Here is a 19,626-nt window from a genome sequence, read left to right on the forward strand (position 1 = left end):
GATTTGATTGTTACAGCCACCCCCCCCTCCCTAACTGCCCAGAAACACGCCCCATACACAGGGCAGGCAACACCAACTACACACGCAAGCTTGGTACACAAATTGGACCCCACAAGACTCACGCCCCCACTCACCAAAAAGGCTAAGCAGGGGAGAACTGGCTTGTGGAGAACAGGTGGCTCGTGGACGCCACCTGCTGGTTAGAGAAAGTGTACTCCACGAAGCTGTAGATCTGATAAATTAGAGATAAGGACTTCAATTGGTCTACAAATCCTAAAAGAACCCTATCAAGTTCAGCAAATGCCACGAGGCCAAAAACAACAGAAAATTATAAAGCATATGAAAAAACCAGACGATATGGATAACCCAAGCCCAAGCACCCAAATCAAAAGATCAGAAGAGACACAGCACCAAGAGCAGCTACTCAAAGAACTGAAGATGAACAATGAGACCATAGTACGGGAGACAAAGGAAATCAAGAAGACCCTAGAAGAGCATAAAGAAGACATTGCAAGACTAAATAAAAAAATGGATGATCTTATGGAAATTAAAGAAACTGTTGACCATATTAAAAAGATTCTGGACACTCATAGTACAAGACTAGAGGAAGCTGAACAACGAATCAGTGACCTGGAAGATGACAGAATGGAAAATGAAAGCATAAAAGAAAGAATGGGGAAAAAAAATTGAAAAAATCGAAATGGACCTCAGGGATATGATAGATAATATGAAACGTCCAAATAAAAGACTCATTGGTGTCCCAGAAGGGGAAGAAAAGGGTAAAGGTCTAGGAAGAGTATTCAAAGAAATTGTTGGGGAAAACTTCCCAAATCTTCTAAACAAATACACAAATCATAAATGCTCAGCGAACCCCAAATAGAATAAATCCAAATAAACCCACTCCGAGACATATACTGATCACACTGTCAAACACAGAAGAGAAGGAGCAAGTTCTGAAAGCAGCAAGAGAAAAGCAATTCACCACATACAAAGGAAACAGCATAAGACTAAGTAGTGACTACTCGGCAGCCACCATGGAGGCAAGAAGGCAGTGGCACGATATATTTAAAATTCTGAGTGAGAAAAATTTCCAGCCAAGAATACTTTATCCAGCAAAGCTCTCCTTCAAATTTGAGGGAGAGCTTAAATTTTTCACAGACAAACAAATGCTGAGAGAATTTGCTAACAAGAGACCTGCCCTACTGGAGATACTAAAGGGAGCCCTACAGACAGAGAAACAAAGACAGGACAGAGAGACTTGGAGAAAGGTTCAGTACTAAAGAGATTCGGTATGGGTACAATAAAGGATATTAATAGAGGGGAAAAATATGACAAACATAAACCAAAGGATAAGATGGCTGATTCAAGAAATGCCTTCACGGTTATAACGTTGAATGTAAATGGATTAAACTCCCCAATTAAAAGATATAGATTCGCAGAATGGATCAAAAAAAATGAACCATCAATATGTTGCATACAAGAGACTCATCTTAGACACAGGGACACAAAGAAACTGAAAGTGAAAGGATGGAAAAAAATATTTCATGCAAGCTACAGCCAAAAGAAAGCAGGTGTAGCAATATTAATCTCAGATAAAATTGACTTGAAATGCAGGGATGTTTTGAGAGACAAAGAAGGCCACTACATACTAATAAAAGGGGCAATTCAGCAAGAAGAAATAACAATCGTAAATGTCTATGCACCCAATCAAGGTGCCACAAAATACATGAGAGAAACACTGGCAAAACTAAAGGAAGCAATTGATGTTTCCACAATAATTGTGGGAGACTTCAACACATCACTCTCTCCTATAGATAGATCAACCAGACAGAAGACCAATAAGGAAACTGAAAACCTAAACAATCTGATAAATGAATTAGATTTAACAGACATATACAGGACATTACATCCCAAATCACCAGGATACACATACTTTTCTAGTGGTCATGGAACTTTCTCCAGAATACATCATATGCTGGGACATAAAACAAGCCTCAATAGATTTAAAAAGATTGAAATTATTCAAAGCACATTCTCTGACCACAATGGAATACAATTAGAAGTCAACAACCATCAGAGACTTAGAAAATTCACAAATACCTGGAGGTTAAACAACACACTCCTAAACAATCAGTGGGTTAAAGAAGAAATAGCAAGAGAAATTGCTAAATATATAGAGACGAATGAAAATGAGAACACAACATACAAAAACCTATGGGATGCAGCAAAAGCAGTGCTAAGGGGGAAATTTATAGCACTAAACGCATATATTAAAAAGGAAGAAAGAGCCAAAATCAAAGAACTAATGGATCAACTGAAGAAGCTAGAAAATGAACAGCAAACCAATCCTAAACCAAGTAGAAGAAAAGAAATAACAAGGATTAAAGCAGAAATAAATGATATAGAGAACAAAAAAACAATAGAGAGGATAAATATCACCAAAAGTTGGTTCTTTGAGAAGATCAACAAGATTGACAAGCCCCTAGCTAGACTGACAAAATCAAAAAGAGAGAAGACCCATATAAACAAAATAATGAATGAAAAAGGTGACATAACTGCAGATCCTGAAGAAATTAAAAAAATTATAAGAGGATACTATGAACAACTGTATGGCAACAAACTGGATAATGCAGAAGAAATGGACAATTTCCTGGAAACATATGAACAACCTAGACTGACCAGAGAAGAAATAGAAGACCTCAACCAACCCATCACAAGCAAAGAGATCCAATCAGTCATCAAAAATCTTCCCACAAATAAATGCCCAGGGCCAGATGGCTTCACAGGGGAATTCTACCAAACTTTCCAGAAAGAACTGACACCAATCTTACTCAAACTCTTTCAAAACATTGAAGAAAATGGAACACTACCTTACTCATTTTATGAAGCTAACATCAATCTAATACCAAAACCAGGCAAAGATGTTACAAAAAAGGAAAACTACCGGCCAATCTCCCTAATGAATATAGATGCAAAAATCCTCAACAAAATACTTGCAAATCGAATCCAAAGACACATTAAAAAAATCATACACCATGACCAAGTGGGGTTTATTCCAGGCATGCAAGGATGGTTCAACATAAGACAATCAATCAATGTATTACAACACATTAACAAGTCAAAAGGGAAAAATCAATTGATCATCTCAATAGATGCTGAAAAAGCATTTGACAAAATCCAACATCCCTTTTTGATAAAAACACTTCAAAAGGTAGGAATTGAAGGAAACTTCCTCAACATGATAAAGAGCATATATGAAAAACCCACAGCCAGCATAGTACTCAATGGTGAGAGACTGAAAGCCTTCCCTCTAAGATCAGGAACAAGACAAGGAAGCCCGCTGTCACCACTGTTATTCAACATTGTGCTGGAAGTGCTAGCCAGGGCAATCCGGCAAGACAAAGAAATAAAAGGCATCCAAATTGGAAAAGAAGAAGTAAAACTGTCATTGTTTGCAGATGATATGATCTTATATCTAGAAAACCCTGAGAAATCGACGATACAGCTACTAGAGCTAATAAACAAATTTAGCAAAGTAGCGGGATACAAGGTTAATGCACATAAGTCAGTAATGTTTCTATATGCTAGAAATGAACAAACTGAAGAGACACTCAAGAAAAAGATACCATTTTCAATAGCAACTAAAAAAATCAAGTACCTAGGAATAAACTTAACCAAAGATGTAAAAGACCTATACAAAGAAAACTACATAACTCTACTAAAAGAAATAGAAGGGGACCTTAAAAGATGGAAAAATATTCCATGTTCATGGATAGGAAGGCTAAATGTCATTAAGATGTCAATTCTACCCAAACTCATCTACAGATTCAATGCAATCCCAATCAAAATTCCAACAACCTACTTGGCAGACTTGGAAAAGCTAGTTATCAAATTTATTTGGAAAGGGAAGATGCCTCGAATTGCTAAAGACACTCTAAAAAAGAAAAACGAAGTGGGAGGACTTACACTCCCTGACTTTGAAGCTTATTATAAAGCCACAGTTGCCAAAACAGCATGGTACTGGCACAAAGATAGACATATAGATCAATGGAATCGAATTGAGAATTCAGAGATAGACCCTCAGATCTATGGCCGACTGATCTTTGATAAGGCCCCCAAAGTCACTGAACTGAGTCATAATGGTCTTTTCAACAAATGGGGCTGGGAGAGTTGGATATCCATATCCAAAAGAATGAAAGAGGACCCCTACCTCACCCCCTACACAAAAATTATCTCAAAATGGACCAAAGATCTCAATATAAAAGAAAGTACCATAAAACTCCTAGAAGATAATGTAGGAAAACATCTTCAAGACCTTGTATTAGGCGGCCACTTCCTAGACTTTACACCCAAAGCACAAGCAACAAAAGAGAAAATAGATAAATGGGAACTCCTCAAGCTTAAAAGTTTCTGCACCTCAAAGGAATTTCTCAAAAAGGTAAAGAGGCAGCCAACTCAATGGGAAAAAATTTTTGGAAACCATGTATCTGACAAAAGACTGATATCTTGCATATATAAAGAAATCCTACAACTCAATGACAATAGTACAGACAGCCCAATTATAAAATGGGCAAAAGATATGAAAAGACAGTTCTCTGAAGAGGAAATACAAATGGCCAAGAAACACATGAAAAAATGTTCAGCTTCACTAGCTATTAGAGAGATGCAAATTAAGACCACAATGAGATACCATCTAACACCGGTTAGAATGGCTGCCATTAAACAAACAGGAAACTACAAATTCTGGAGGGGATGTGGAGAAATTGGAACTCTTATTCATTGTTGGTGGGACTGTATAATGGTTCAGCCACTCTGGAAGTCAGTCTGGCAGTTCCTTAGAAAACTAGATATAGAGTTACCATTCGATCCAGCGATTGCACTTCTCGGTATATACCCGGAAGATCGGAAAGCAGGGACACGAACAGTTATCTGCACGCCAATGTTCATAGCAGCATTATTCACAATTGCCAAGAGATGGAAACAACCCAAATGTCCTTCAACAGATGAGTGGATAAATAAAATGTGGTATATACACATGATGGAATACTACACGGCAGTAAGAAGGAACGATCTCGTGAAACATATGACAACATGGATGAACCTTGAAGACATAATGCTGAGCGAAATAAGCCAGGCACAAAAAGAGAAATATTATATGCTACCACTAATGTGAACTTTGAAAAATGTAAAACAAATGGTTTATAATGTAGAATGTAGGGGAACTAGCAATAGAGAGCAATTAAGGAAGGGGGAACAATAATCCAGGAAGAACAGATAAGCTATTTAACGTTCTGGGGATGCCCAGGAGTGACTGTCGTCTGTTTATTTCTGATGGATGTAGTAGGAACAAGTTCACAGAAATGTTGCTATATTATGTAACTTTCTTGGGGTAAAGTAGGAACATGTTGGAAGTTAAGCAGTTATCTTAGGTTAGTTGTCTTTTTCTTACTCCCTTGTTATGGTGTCTTTGAAATGTTCTATTATTGTATGTTTGTTTTCTTTTTAACTTTTTTTTCATACAGTTGATTTAAAAAAGAAGGGAAAGTTAAAAAAAAAAAAAAAAGAAAAACAAGGAAAAAAAAAAAAGATGTAGTGCCCCCTTGAGGAGCCTGTGGAGAATGCAGGGGTATTCGCCTACCCCACCTCCATGGTTGCTAACATGACCACAGACATAGGGGACTGGTGGTTTGATGGGTTGAGCCCTCTACCATAAGTTTTACCCTTGGGAAGACGGTTGCTGCAAAGGAGAGGCTAGGCCTCCCTGTATTTGTGCCTAAGAGTCTCCTCCTGAATGCCTCTTTGTTGCTCAGATGTGGCCCTCTCTCTCTGGCTAAGCCAACTTGAAAGGTGAAATCACTGCCCTCCCCCCAACGTGGGATCAGACACCCAGGGAAGTGAATCTCGCTGGCAACGTGGAATATGACTCCCGGGGAGGAATGTAGACCCGGCATCGTGGGATGGAGAACATCTTCTTGACCAAAAGGGGGATGTGAAAGGAAATGAAATAAGCTTCAGTGGCAGAGAGATTCCAAAACGAGCCGAGAGATCACTCTGGTGGGCACTCTTACGCACACTTTAGACAACCTTTTTTAGGTTCTAAAGAATTGGGGTAGCTGGTGGTGGATACCTGAAACTATTAAACTACAACCCAGAACCCATGAATCTCGAAGACAGTTGTATAAAAATGTAGCTTATGAGGGGTGACAGTGGGATTGGGAATGCCATGGGGACCAAACTCCACTTTGTCTAGTTTATGGATGGATGTGTAGAAAAGTAGGGGAAGCAAACAAACAGACAAAGGTACCTAGTGTTCTTTTTTACTTCAATTGCTCTTTTTCACTCTAATTATTATTCTTGTTATTTTTGTGTGTGTGCTAATGAAGGTGTCAGGGATTGATTTAGGTGATGAATGTACAACTATGTAACGGTACTGTAAACAATCGAAAGTACAATTTGTTTTGTATGACTGCGTGGTATGTGAATATATCTCAATAAAATGATGATAAAAAAAAATATATATGAACATAAAAAAAAAAAAAAAAAAAAAAAAAGAATGGCTGCCATTAAACAAACAGGAAACTACAAATTCTGGAGGGGATGTGGAGAAATTGGAACTCTTATTCATTGTTGGTGGGACTGTATAATGGTTCAGCCACTCTGGAAGTCAGTCTGGCAGTTCCTTAGAAAACTAGATATAGAGTTACCATTCGATCCAGCGATTGCACTTCTCGGTATATACCCGGAAGATCGGAAAGCAGGGACACGAACAGTTATCTGCACGCCAATGTTCATAGCAGCATTATTCACAATTGCCAAGAGATGGAAACAACCCAAATGTCCTTCAACAGATGAGTGGATAAATAAAATGTGGTATATACACATGATGGAATACTACACGGCAGTAAGAAGGAACGATCTCGTGAAACATATGACAACATGGATGAACCTTGAAGACATAATGCTGAGCGAAATAAGCCAGGCACAAAAAGAGAAATATTATATGCTACCACTAATGTGAACTTTGAAAAATGTAAAACAAATGGTTTATAATGTAGAATGTAGGGGAACTAGCAATAGAGAGCAATTAAGGAAGGGGGAACAATAATCCAGGAAGAACAGATAAGCTATTTAACGTTCTGGGGATGCCCAGGAGTGACTGTCGTCTGTTTATTTCTGATGGATGTAGTAGGAACAAGTTCACAGAAATGTTGCTATATTATGTAACTTTCTTGGGGTAAAGTAGGAACATGTTGGAAGTTAAGCAGTTATCTTAGGTTAGTTGTCTTTTTCTTACTCCCTTGTTATGGTGTCTTTGAAATGTTCTATTATTGTATGTTTGTTTTCTTTTTAACTTTTTTTTCATACAGTTGATTTAAAAAAGAAGGGAAAGTTAAAAAAAAAAAAAAAAGAAAAACAAGGAAAAAAAAAAAAGATGTAGTGCCCCCTTGAGGAGCCTGTGGAGAATGCAGGGGTATTCGCCTACCCCACCTCCATGGTTGCTAACATGACCACAGACATAGGGGACTGGTGGTTTGATGGGTTGAGCCCTCTACCACAGGTTTTACCCTTGGGAAGACGGTTGCTGCAAAGGAGAGGCTAGGCCTCCCTATGGTTGTGCCTAAGAGCCTCCTCCCAAATGCCTCTTTGTTGCTCAGATGTGGCCCTCTCTCTCTGGCTAAGCCAACTTGAAAGGTGAAATCACTGCCCTCCCCCCTACGTGGGATCAGACACCCAGGGGAGTGAATCTCCCTGGCAACGTGGAATATGACTCCCGGGGAGGAATGAAGACCCGGCATCGTGGGACGAAGAACATCTTCTTGACCAAAAGGGGGATGTGAAAGGAAATGAAATAAGCTTCAGTGGCAGAGAGATTCCAAAAGGAGCCGAGAGGTCACTCTGGTGGGCACTCTTATGCACACTTTAGACAACCCTTTTTAGGTTCTAAAGAATTGGGGTAGCTGGTGGTGGATACCTGAAACTATCAAACTACAACCCAGAACCCATGAATCTCGAAGACAGTTGTGTAAAAATGTAGCTTATGAGGGGTGACAATGGGATTGGGAAAGCCATAAGGACCACACTCCACTTTGTCTAGTTTATGGATGGATGAGTAGAAAAATAGGGGAAGGAAACAAACAGACAAAGGGACTCAGTGTTCTTTTTTACTTCAATTGCTCTTTTTTACTCTAATTATTATTCTTGTTGTTTTTGTGTGTGTGCTAAGGAAGGTGTCAGGGATTGATTTGGGTGATGAATGTACCACTATGTGATGGTACTGTAAACAATCGAAAGTACGATTTGTTTTGTATGACTGCGTGGTATGTGAATATATCTCAATAAAATGAAGATTAAAAAAAAAAATTCCAATAACCTACTTTACAGAAATGGAAAAGCCAATTATCAAATTTATATGGAACAGAAAGGTTCTTTGAATAGCCAAAAACTTATTGAAAATAACAAAGATGGAGGTCCCCCACTTCCTGACTTTAAAGAATGTTACAAAGCTACAATGGTGAAAACATCATGGTACTGGCATAAAGATAGATATAGTGTTCTAGTTTGCTAATGCTGCGGAATGCAAAACACCAGAGATGGATTGGCTTTTATGAAGGGGGTTTGTTTGGTTACACAGTTACAGTCTTGGGGCCATGGAGTGTCCAGGGTAACACATCAGTGATCGGGTGCCTTCACCGGGGGATGGCCGACGGTGTCTGGAGGGCCTCTGTTGGCTGGGGGGGGCGCGTGGCTGGCGTCTGCTCCAAGTTCTGGTTTCGGAGTGGCTTTCTCCCGGGGCGTTCCTCTCTGGCGGGCTTGCTCCTCTTCGGAGCTTCGCTCACGGCTGCACTCAGTTTCCTCTCCTTGAGCCAGCTCATTTGTATGGCTCCGCTGATCGAGGCCCACCCCGAATGGGTGGGGCCATGCCTCCACGGAGATATCCCATCAGTTATCATGTACGGTTGGGTGGGGCGCATCTCCATGCGGATAACCTAATCGAAACGTTATTATGTCTGCCCCACAAGATTGCATCAAAGAGTATGGCTTTTTCTGGGGGACATAATGCATTCAAACCAGCACACATAGTGATCATGTCATTTTTGGGGTCCAGGGGGTGGAATGTGCCGGTTTGAATGTATTGTGTCCCCCAAATGCCATTATCTTTGTGGTCTTGTGGGACAGACGTTTTGGTGCTGGTTGGATTTGCTTGGAATGTGCCCCGCCCAGCTGTGGGTGGTGACTTCAGTGGGGTACTCCTGTGGAGGTGTGGCCCCGCCCATTCGGGGTGGGCCTTGATCAGTGGAGCCATATAGAACATGCTGACTCAGGGAGACTGAACGGGGTGCGGCTGTGGGTGGCGTTTTGTGGGGGAGCGGGCTTGCTGGAGGGGGATGTCCTGGGAGGGGGCCATTTTGAGGCCGGAGCTTTGGAGCGGGCGCCGGCCGCGTGCCTTCCCAGCTAGCGGAGGTTTTCCAGACGCCGTTTGCCGTCCTCCGGTGGGGGTGCCTGATTGCTGGTGTGTTGCCTTGGACGCTTTGTGGCCTTGAGACTGTAACTGTATAGACAGGTGAACCCCCTTTTTATAAAAGCCAAAAAAAAAAAAAAAAAAAAGAATTTAGGGGTAGGGGAGATCATTGTAAACTGGAGAAGTTTAGGAAAACTTTAGGTAGGATCTAGCATAGGGATTTGAATTGGCCTTTAAGGAAGAGGAGAATTTTGGTAGATGGAGATAGGGGAATGTTTTTTCAGGGTTGGTGGGCAAAGCAAGGTGGCAGTGGAGAGTGAATATAAAGACATTGTGGGAGAAGTAAGTATGGTGTTATGAATGAATGTGCAGTGAACCCGTAAGACTAGAGCAGAGAATGTACATGCTTTAGATAATTTAGCTGGTAACTTTTAACCCCTAACCATTAAACCATAAAGTAGACGTAGCTTTGAGGCTAAAGCAGAGTTTCTAAAATCATACTGCTTGGATTTGAATCCTGGCCCTACCCACTTATTACCACTCTGCAATTTGGACAAATTGCTTAATCTCACAAAGTCTTAGTTTCCTCATGTGTATAATGGGGATAATAATTATAGTACCTGCCTCATAGGATTGCTGTGAGGATTAAATGTTAAGGTTAAGTATGTAAAATATCCAGTAGTGTCTGGCAAGCCCTCAAAAAATGCTAACTGCTATTATCAATATTCATCAAGTCGATGAGAGTTGTGTAGTTGATCCTTCCTTTTTCTATTAAACCTATTTCTGTGTAAATGTGGCCCAGCTTTTCTGGAATTTCAGCTAGTGACACAGACTTATGTTCTATCTCTGGTAAGGCCAGGAGAAATTGTTCTTGCTTGAAACTTTCTTCTTGCCTCCAGTATACCTCACTTGCATCACAGCCATAAGTTGTAACCAATCTGGATCCTATTTACTCAGTTACTACTATTCCTTCAACTTTGTAAAGTCTTCATGTACTGCAGATATCTCTTCGTGACTCGGTTTTGGCCTGATTTTTCTGCTTCTCCTTTTCAAGATGCGTTCAATTTGTTATTTCATTTCCTGCCTCTTGTGTCTGTGCTCTCCAGATTTCTGAAATGTTTGGGCAGTCACTGGATATGGGAATGCTGCTTGCATTGACTGTTTTGTTACAGATCATTAACAGGGTGAATCATGGGCATAAAATATACTTGTAATAAATAATCGTCAGTTGATGGAGCCTAATCCCAGGCTAGCCTTGGGCCCTCATCATGGACAGTCCTCTTGCCAGGATTCAGCTTCTAACATTGTCCAGGTCCAGGCTGTTCCCATCAGAACCATTCCCCTTGTCTAAAGGGAAGGTCTAGGAGGCAGTCTAGCTGTGTCCAAAATCACACATCCCAGTGGCCTGAGAGACAGAAGAATGTAGCCTCTCTCTGCTTGTCTCCCAGGCACCACGGTGATTTGGCCTACCCAGTGCAGTTAAATAATTAGGAAAACGGTTGCTCTTTGATGAGACTTGCTTCATCTTGTCTAAATACATGGTTCTTTGTCCCTACTTGCCCCCCAAACGTGTTTCCTCTTTCTTTAATGGCCTAGAGTAGTAGGAAATCCTTCAAATAAAAAAAAGCTTGCTTTGTCCCAGTCCCCCACTCTTGCTTCTCATTTGATACAGTCCCGGAAACTCCACTTAACCCTTCATCTGAACAGAACTGTTTATCTAATGGCCTGACTCCTCCCTGCCCACCTCTAAGAGGGACGAAAAAGGGAGTTTGCACTTGGGATACAAGTGCCAAGGATGGCTGGTGGAGCCCATGAGTTATTCCCACAGAGAGCTGTGGGGAGGGCTGCCCTCTACAGGTTATCTGATCAGTCATACTCTAATTTTGAGGATCAGAGACTTGAACTGAGTTTCTCCAGTTCTGCCTGCTGAGCTAATTCCATCTGTTTCGCTCTTCCCATCCTTTTCCTTACTTCTTCATTTAAGCTTCCCCTGAGACAAGCAGTGATAGAGCAAGAGCTATAAAATATGTGTCACAAACTGAGGGGATAGAAAGAGAGCTGTGAGTCTCAGCATTTTAAAAACGAAGGAGACATGCTTTGAAAATGAGAAGCATTATTTGGATACTCTAAATCAGGGGTTCTCAGGTTGTGTATCTGTGTGTGTGTGTTTGTGTGTGTCTACATTCACATGTATGTGTATGTATATGCATGCATGTGCACAGAAAGTCACTGGCATTCTGGGGAAAAGGGATTGTTAAGCATGCCTGTCTGGGGAGCCATTCTCGGAGATTCTGATTTAGTAGATCTGGCTAGGACCCAGGATCTACATTTTTAACAAGCTTCTAGAATGATTCTGATACAGGTGGTCTGGAGATGTTACTCTGAGAAATGCTGCTGTAAGCTGAAGAAAAGGCAGGGAAATGTATATCCCAAGCAGAAATACTTTCTAAAACTTCTGGCTAAGAGCCACCAAAATCTAACATCTTGTTCCTAGGTCTGCCAAGTTGGGTTCATTCTTTGGGAATAAAGCCTATTCTGGCTGAGAAGCAGGAATACAGGCTTATAAATGTGCCTGTGCCCCTGAGACATTGCCCAGCTATGAACTTGACCAAACAAAGAGATGGGGTGTGTGTCAGTAACAATATGTCTGCCTTTTGTGCAACAGTGGGGTTCTTTCTTATTCTCCTTGGAACTGTATTTGCCACAGAATTTAACTCTGTGGGTAGATTTGTGAAAGAATGACCTGAAAAGAGTTGCTGAATTAGCTGATGAATCAGAACTTCCAGGCTTGCAGGGACCTTAGAACAGCATTTCTCAAAGTGTCGTCCAGATGACTACCTCATCACAATCTCCTGAGTCCCTCACCAGAGCTACAAAAACAGATCCTTTGTGGGAAGTGGGTGGGGACTCTACAATTAAAGCAAGCTTCCCAGGTAATACTTATGCCCGAGACACCCGGCCCCATGAGCAGTGTTTCTTTTTCTTGCATCTTTTGGTTCAGTCCTCTGTCTTGGAGGAGGCACTGTTTAGACCATGGTGGTAGATGACTGCCGGGGACCATGGAGAGGAGCACTGCCCATCCAGCAGGGTCTCCCATTGTACCTCATACACTAAGGCAGAGAGATCCAGCAGGCTTGCTCTGAAACTAACATGCCGTGAGGCCTCTGACCCTGTAGACTTCCTTACTTTTCCTAACAACCTAGTTAGAAATCTGAGTGGGAGGCATGTGTGGTTCAGGGTCTGCCCCAAAGTCATGTTCAAGCAAGGAAACAAGAGGGCAATAACCTCCCTTCAAACAGAAGGCACATGATGTGTGTGATGAAGACACACATTCAGAATTGCCCAAGGGCAGGAAAAAGTCCAGAGAGAGCCAGAGCTGAGTTGGTAATAAAAGAGACTCAGAGCCTAGGTGGAGCTGACAAGAGAACCGTATGATGAGTAGGAAAATCCCAAGTTGATTCTTCTCGTTTTTTGTTTGTAAAGTGACCAATACAGAGAAGAGAAAAGTATGCTCACCCAAATCTCTCTTTGGCTGCCCTCTGAAGCGCCAGGGAGGCCCTGTCAACTCTGGTTCCCTTGATGCTCTGTGGAGCTGCTGGCAAAGCAGTTGGAGCCTGGTGTAGGGCCATGGGGATGTCTGAAAGGAGCCAGGATGAATTCTTTAGAGCAGGTCTCTGTTGTAAAGCCAAGTACCTTTTGAAAGTGACTACTTTAAAAAGTGTTTCTTATTCCTTTCATTTTCACGTATATCTCTAAGTGTTCTTTTTTCTTTTCTTTTCTTTTTCCTGGTGGATAAGGTATAACAGTAGGGTAGAACTGGGGAAGTGGGATTAGGGAGATCTTCCTTTTATTCATTCATTCATTCAGCAAACTTTGAGTGCTTTCTTTGTGGCTGATACTGTAGCCTGTACACTGTGTTTGGTAGTGGGCAAAAAGCACAGTTAGTAAGAAATAATTTAGTCGGGGAGACAAAGGTCTGCAGGAGTTGCTCTCCAGAGTGTTAAGTCCTATGATGGAAGTGTGTACTAGGTTCTGCGTAAACATAGAGGAAGGGGAAGGAGCTCATTCTGCCCAAGAGAAGTTATGAAAGGCTTCACAGAGGAGATGCCTGTAAAATGAATATAAGAAAAAAGAGTTCATTTATTTTAAAGTCCTAGAGGAGAGACTTTAAAAAGAACATGGATTTTCCTAAGTGATAATGTCACAAAGACATTATCAGTTTTAATCCTGGGACAGGATGGTGCACCTTCTCATTGCTTTAAATAACATTCCTTTATATGTGTTGATTGAAATGGAGTTGTTCTTTCCTTCGAGTGGAGGGTGTGGTCCAGCAAACACTGCTAAATTTACGAATTGTACCTGTTGCATTATTAAGCCCCACGCTGTCAGTGAAGGGCTGCTAGGAAAAATCCTGATGGCTATCCGAGATGCAGGTTTTGAAGTATCAGCTATGCAGATGTTCAACATGGATCGGGTTAATGTTGAAGAGTTTTATGAAGTTTATAAAGGAGTAGTGTCTGAGTATAATGAGATGGTGACAGAAATGTATGCTGGTCCTTGTGTAGCAATGGAGATTCAACAAAATAACCCTACGAAGACATTTCGAGAATTCTGTGGATCTGCTGATCCTTTAAAGACCATAAGAAAATATATCGTTGCACAATAAAAACTTGGGGAGGAAAGCAAGATATAGTACTTCTTGAAGGCAGCAACATTCATCTGAATTATCTAGGTATTGGAATATTCTGATTTATTAAATGTTCTTATTAATAGAATAATTCAGTATATTTTGTAAACAAATTAGTGCTTTTAAAAATTATAACCAGAGGAACCTAAGATGGCGACTAGGTGAGACAAAGAAAAAAACACCTCCATGGAAAACACTAGATAAAAAACCAGAAGGGACCCAGAACACCACTTCCAAAGTAGCACCAGCTAAAGCCACAGGGAACGTGCTTTTGGCGAAACCAGGAGTCTGCATTCTGAAACGAGTGAGTGAGTAGGCTGAATCCCTCGGCCACGCTGCATTGGGGGGAAACGGTGGGCTGGACTTATAAAAGAAGCCCAGGAACAGCTGCAGATAAGACAGGAGTTGTCTGGACTAACGCCTCGGTGTCTGGGGTGGAGGATAACCCTTCCCACACCCACTGCTGATTGTCTCGGGTCCAGGGAAACAAAGGGGGGACGCGTGGCTTGCAGCGGTCTCCCCAGCGGGTGGGGCTGCTCCTGCCTGGGTCCGAGCACACGGCGTAGAGCCCAGCCGAGAAACCCAGCCTTGCAGCCGTCTCCCCGGCGGGCGGGGCTGCTCCTGCCTGGGTCCGAGCACACGGCGTAGAGCCCAGCCGAGAAACCCAGCCTCGCGGCCGTCTCCCCAGCAGGTGGGGCTGCTCCTTCCTGGGGCCAAGCACACAGCGCGGAGCCCAGCCAAGAAACCCAGCCTCGCAGCTGTCGCCCCAGCGGGCAGGGATGCTCCTGCCTGGCTGAACACAGAGCACAGAGCCCAGCCAAGAAACCCAGCCTGACAGGGAGTCTTTCCCGCAGCATCACTCACACGACACAATATTGGCCATGGACAGTGGCCTTGAATACACCCACGGCTGATTGTCCCGGAGCTGGGAGAGCAGAGCTGTGCAGAAAGGGGTAAGTTAACATGTCCCATTCAACCATCTTTGAAGCGGGCCTGGAACGCCCCTACACAGCCCGGCGGCCCAGGGCTTTCCTGGAGGCTGGCACTCACTTGTGACGTGGCATGGCCCACCCCCCCCAACAGAGGTCCTGGAAAAGCACAGCAGGGAGGGGGGATCTGCTCGGAAATCCCAGGGAACCTACGCCAATACCAAGGACTTTTGTGTCAGCGGCAGAGAACAGCCTTAAATCTCCAGGAACACCTGGGAGATTTGATTGTTAAACCTGCCCTTCCTCCCTAACCACTCAGGCACACACCCCTCATTGGGGGCAGACAGCACCGACAACACACCCAAATTAAGTGCACCAATTGGACCCCAAAAGAATCAGATCCCCACATACCACAAAGTTGGGGAGAACTGACTTGAGGGGAATAAGTGACTCACGGACGCCATCTGCAGGTTAGTTAGAGAAAAGTGTATGTCACCAAGCTGCAATTCTAACAAATTAAAGACTCAACAGATGCCATCTGCTGGTTAGTAAGAGAAAGTGTACATCACCAAACTGTGTATCTGAAAAATTAGATCAATATCCCCCTCTTTTTTTTTTTTTTGATACAACTTGAAAGTACCCTATCAAGCAAAACAAATGCCAAAAACAACAGAAAATCTTAACGCATATGATAAAACCAGACGATGTGGAGAATCCAGCTCCAAACACACAAATCAAGATTTCTGAAGAAACTCTATACCTCGCAAAATTAATTAAAGAACTACAATCGAAGAACGAAAACATGGCAAAGGATTTAAAGGACATCAAGAGGACCATGGCCCAGGATATAAGTGCCATAAAGAAGACCCTAGAAGAGCATAAAGAAGACATTGCAAGAGTAAATAAAAAAAAAGAAGATCTTATGGAAATAAAAGAAACTGTTGGCCAAATTAAAAAGACTGGATATTCACAATACAAGACTAGAGGAAGCTGAACAACATCTCAGTGTCCTAGAAATCCACAGAACAGAAAATGAAAGAACAAAATAAAGAATGGAGAAAAAAATTGAAAAAATCACAATGGATCTCAGGGATACGATAGATAAAATAAAACGTCCAAACTTAAGACTCATTGGTGTCCCAGAAGGGGAAGAGAAGGGTAAAGGTCTAGAAAGAGTATTCAAAGCAACTATTGGGGAAAACTTCCCCAACCTTATACACAATATAAACACACAAAGCATAAATGCCCAACGAACTCCAAATAGAATAAATCCAAATAAACCCACCCCAAGACATATTCTGATCAGACTCTCAAATACTGACGAGAAGGAGCAAGTTCTGAAAGCAGCAAGAGAAAAGCAATTCACCACATACAAAGGAAACAACATAAGACTAAGTAGTGACTACTCAGTGGCCACTATGGAGGCGAGAAAGCAGTGGCATGACGTATTTAAAATTCTGAGAGAGAAAAATTTCCAGCCAAGAATACTTTATCCAGCAAAAACTCTCCTTCAGATTTGAGGGAGAGCTTAAATTTTTCACAGACAAACAAATGCTGAGAGACTTTGCCAATAAAAGACCTGTCCTACTTCAGATTCTAAAGGAAGCCCTGCCAACAGAGAGACAAAGAAAGGAGAAAGAGATATAGAGAATTTTAACAGACATATGTGGTACCTTACATCCCAAATCACCAGGACACTCATTTTTCTCTAGTGATCACAGATCTTTCTCTGGAGGGGACCGTAAACTGGGACATAGAACAAGCCTCAAGAAATTTAAAAAAAAAAAAAAAAAATTGAATATACTCAAAGGACATTCTCCAAACACAATGGAATACAAATAGAAGTCAATAATTTTTGAACTATAACTCCACTATTTACTTCCTACATGATAAAAAATACACAAACTCTAAGGACAAATCAGTGGTTTTGAACTCAATGTAAAATATGTGATTTTAGACAACTATACAAAGGTGGGGGAATGAAGGAGTATAGGAACATAGTTTATGTGCCCTATTGAAGTGAATGTGGTATCAAAGAAAAACAAGATTGATAGGGATTTAAGAGGTTAATTTTAAGCCCCACAGTAAACACAAAGATATAATCAGAGAATATAACAATAGAGGTGAAAAGTAGAGTTTGGGTTAAGAGAAATGGGGGAAGGGGCAATGGGGAGTTAAGAAAGGAGTGTAGGGTTGCTGTTTGAGGTGAAGGGAAATTTCTAGTAATGGATGGTGGGAAAGAGCATTACATCATTCTAAATGTGATTAATCCCACTAATGGAAGGCTAGGGTGGGGGTGGAATGGGAAGATTTAGGCTGTATATATGTTTCCACAATTTAAAAAAAAAAAAAAAGACAGTCTAACTAGATGACAATTGAATGCTAAGGATGAACTTGGATGGGATTGGAGGGTGGAGGACAGGAGGCTCAAAGGGACACAGTTGAGACATAAGGAAAAGGAAATATAGAATGTAAGCTTTGTATCATTGTTGAATCTCTTGTACTTAGCTGTGCTTAATGGAATTACATAAAAGAATGTTCTTGTTCATGGGAAGTACATATGTGAATTATATTGTATGTTCAAGGAGGTGTGCAGCTAACTTTCATATGTTCAGAAGACAGAGAAATAGATGACAGATGATAGATAGGGAGGGAGGGAGGGAAAGAAATAGTGATGTGACAGCATGTTAAAGTTGGTGGATTGAGCTATCGGGGGAGGGGGGTCAAGGTATGATGGAATTCTGTGTATGGGTCTAGTATTGTTTTTGCAACTATTCATGTAACTTTGAATTTATCTCAAAATAAAAATAAAAAAAAAGAACATGGAGGGAGTAGATTAACTTTAAAAATTTAAAAGAAAGAGGGAAAAATGTTAAATTATTTTAAAGGAAAAAAGAGAACATGCTTGATTTTACAATGAAGTAGAAAGAAGGCAATAAAAATGAGGAGAAGATGAGAAGGGAATAGAGAAGAGAGGTGGAAGAAAAGGAACATTGTAGCAACCAGGTTTTGCCACAGGGCAGTATCTCTTTAATGCAGTGATTGGAAAATGCCTTTGACAGTATCTAAAAGACTGGGAAGAGCTGAGTCTCCTGTTGCAATGCAGACAGGTGACCAAGGTTCCACCACCTATTTTTCAGACCCAACCCCCCTGCAAGCTCTTCCACCACAAGGACCAATTATTTCCTTTGCATCTCAAGTCCAGCACAGTGCCGCCCCATTGTCATAGCTCAATAAATGTTTATTTACTGAATGAATAATGATCCTTGATCCGTGACCAAGATCCCAGAGGGCTCTGTGAGCTAGGAGGGCAAGTGGCCAACAGAGAATTTGGCACACAGGGAAAGGGGGGTTGCTAACACTTCTTTTTTATCCAGTTGTTTTTATTTCCTAATGATTTCCCCTGACTGTGTGGGGGCTATGGACAGTATTTCAGGCATTGCAGATAATGTGTGCTCTTCCATGGTAGGTCTTTAGGTATTCATTCCCATTTATTAAATCTAAGGAACAATGGCAAGGGATTTAGAATACAAAACAGAGAGGATCCTAACCTGGCAATCTCATCATTTTCTTTCAGATAAAATAGACTAGGTCTTCAGGAGAGCAAAGAAAGCACAGCAATCCAGAAGATGTCCTGTCACAGGAATCGTTTTTTAGAAGACAAAAGCACAGCATGTCCTGAAGAGCCTTGTGGGTAGAATCATCACCAAGGCCTTCAGAGACCTGGGTCCTGGTGCTTTCTCTCTGCTGTTACTGCCGGTGCTTGGCCCAGGAGCAAGCCCCCAGTCTTCTGTGTAACCTTTGGCCAAGGCTAACCCTGGGCCTGTTTCTCTGAGTCCTTGCCTTTCTGTGCAATATTGTGAAGACAAATCATCCTTTAACTTTAAGAAACAGTGACTGCTCTTGAGGTGACAGCTTTCTCTGCCCCTCAGGAGAGGGCTGGGCTGTCAGTCCATTAGGAATTTTTACCTGAGAACCCAGGACCCACTGTTAGCTTCTGGCACTCTTTACCATTCTTCAGATTGGGCTTTCTGGGCCTCTGGTATCTGATACAGCCCATTTTTGTTTTTCAGGGGAGAATTTGGCTTGCGAGAGTACTCAGAGATTAAGACTGTGACAGTAAAGATCCCTCAGAAGAACTCCTAAGAAGGTCAAGAAGGAAGGTGAAGGCCAGCCTGCACGACTCTCCCTCTCTGCTTTCTCTGTGAGGCCTAGCTCTCAGGAATACAAAATTGACACACAGTCCTTATTTAAAGATTTAAATGACAACATGTAGGCCAGGCAGGTCACTGCATAAGAAAAGAAACCCAGCCAGGCATGGTTTCTTGGCACTCTTGTCAGGGGTCACCTTAATGATGCCAGATATTAGGGAAGTGGGATAAAGGTAAGAAGAACAGCCATCACATACATCCAGTATCTCTTTCTGGGAGCCTTATGATTTTGATGCCTTTTGTCACAAAGAGAACTTTCCTCTTGAGGAAGGTTGCCTTTCCATTGTCTTTATCCTCCCCTTTCAGGCTCTCCCTACTCACCCACCCCTCATACTCCTC

The 19,626-nt window shown here is 41.8% G+C and overlaps 1 protein-coding gene across 1 annotated transcript in view; it reads left to right on the plus strand.

Annotated features, from left to right (window-relative positions):
- Positions 1 to 19,352, plus strand: part of ALDH1A2 (aldehyde dehydrogenase 1 family member A2) — a 123,239-nt gene extending 103,887 nt beyond the window's left edge. Inside the window, exon 13 of the mRNA XM_037835397.1 lies at positions 19,150 to 19,352. Within this exon, the coding sequence (XP_037691325.1) occupies positions 19,150 to 19,222 (73 nt within the window). The 3' untranslated portion in view covers positions 19,223 to 19,352. The remainder of the gene's footprint in view (positions 1 to 19,149) is intronic.
- The last annotated feature ends 274 nt before the right edge of the window (positions 19,353 to 19,626 follow it).

The sequence above is a fragment of the Choloepus didactylus genome, chromosome 4 (genome assembly GCF_015220235.1).
Source record: "Choloepus didactylus isolate mChoDid1 chromosome 4, mChoDid1.pri, whole genome shotgun sequence".
Lineage (NCBI taxonomy): Eukaryota > Metazoa > Chordata > Mammalia > Pilosa > Megalonychidae > Choloepus > Choloepus didactylus.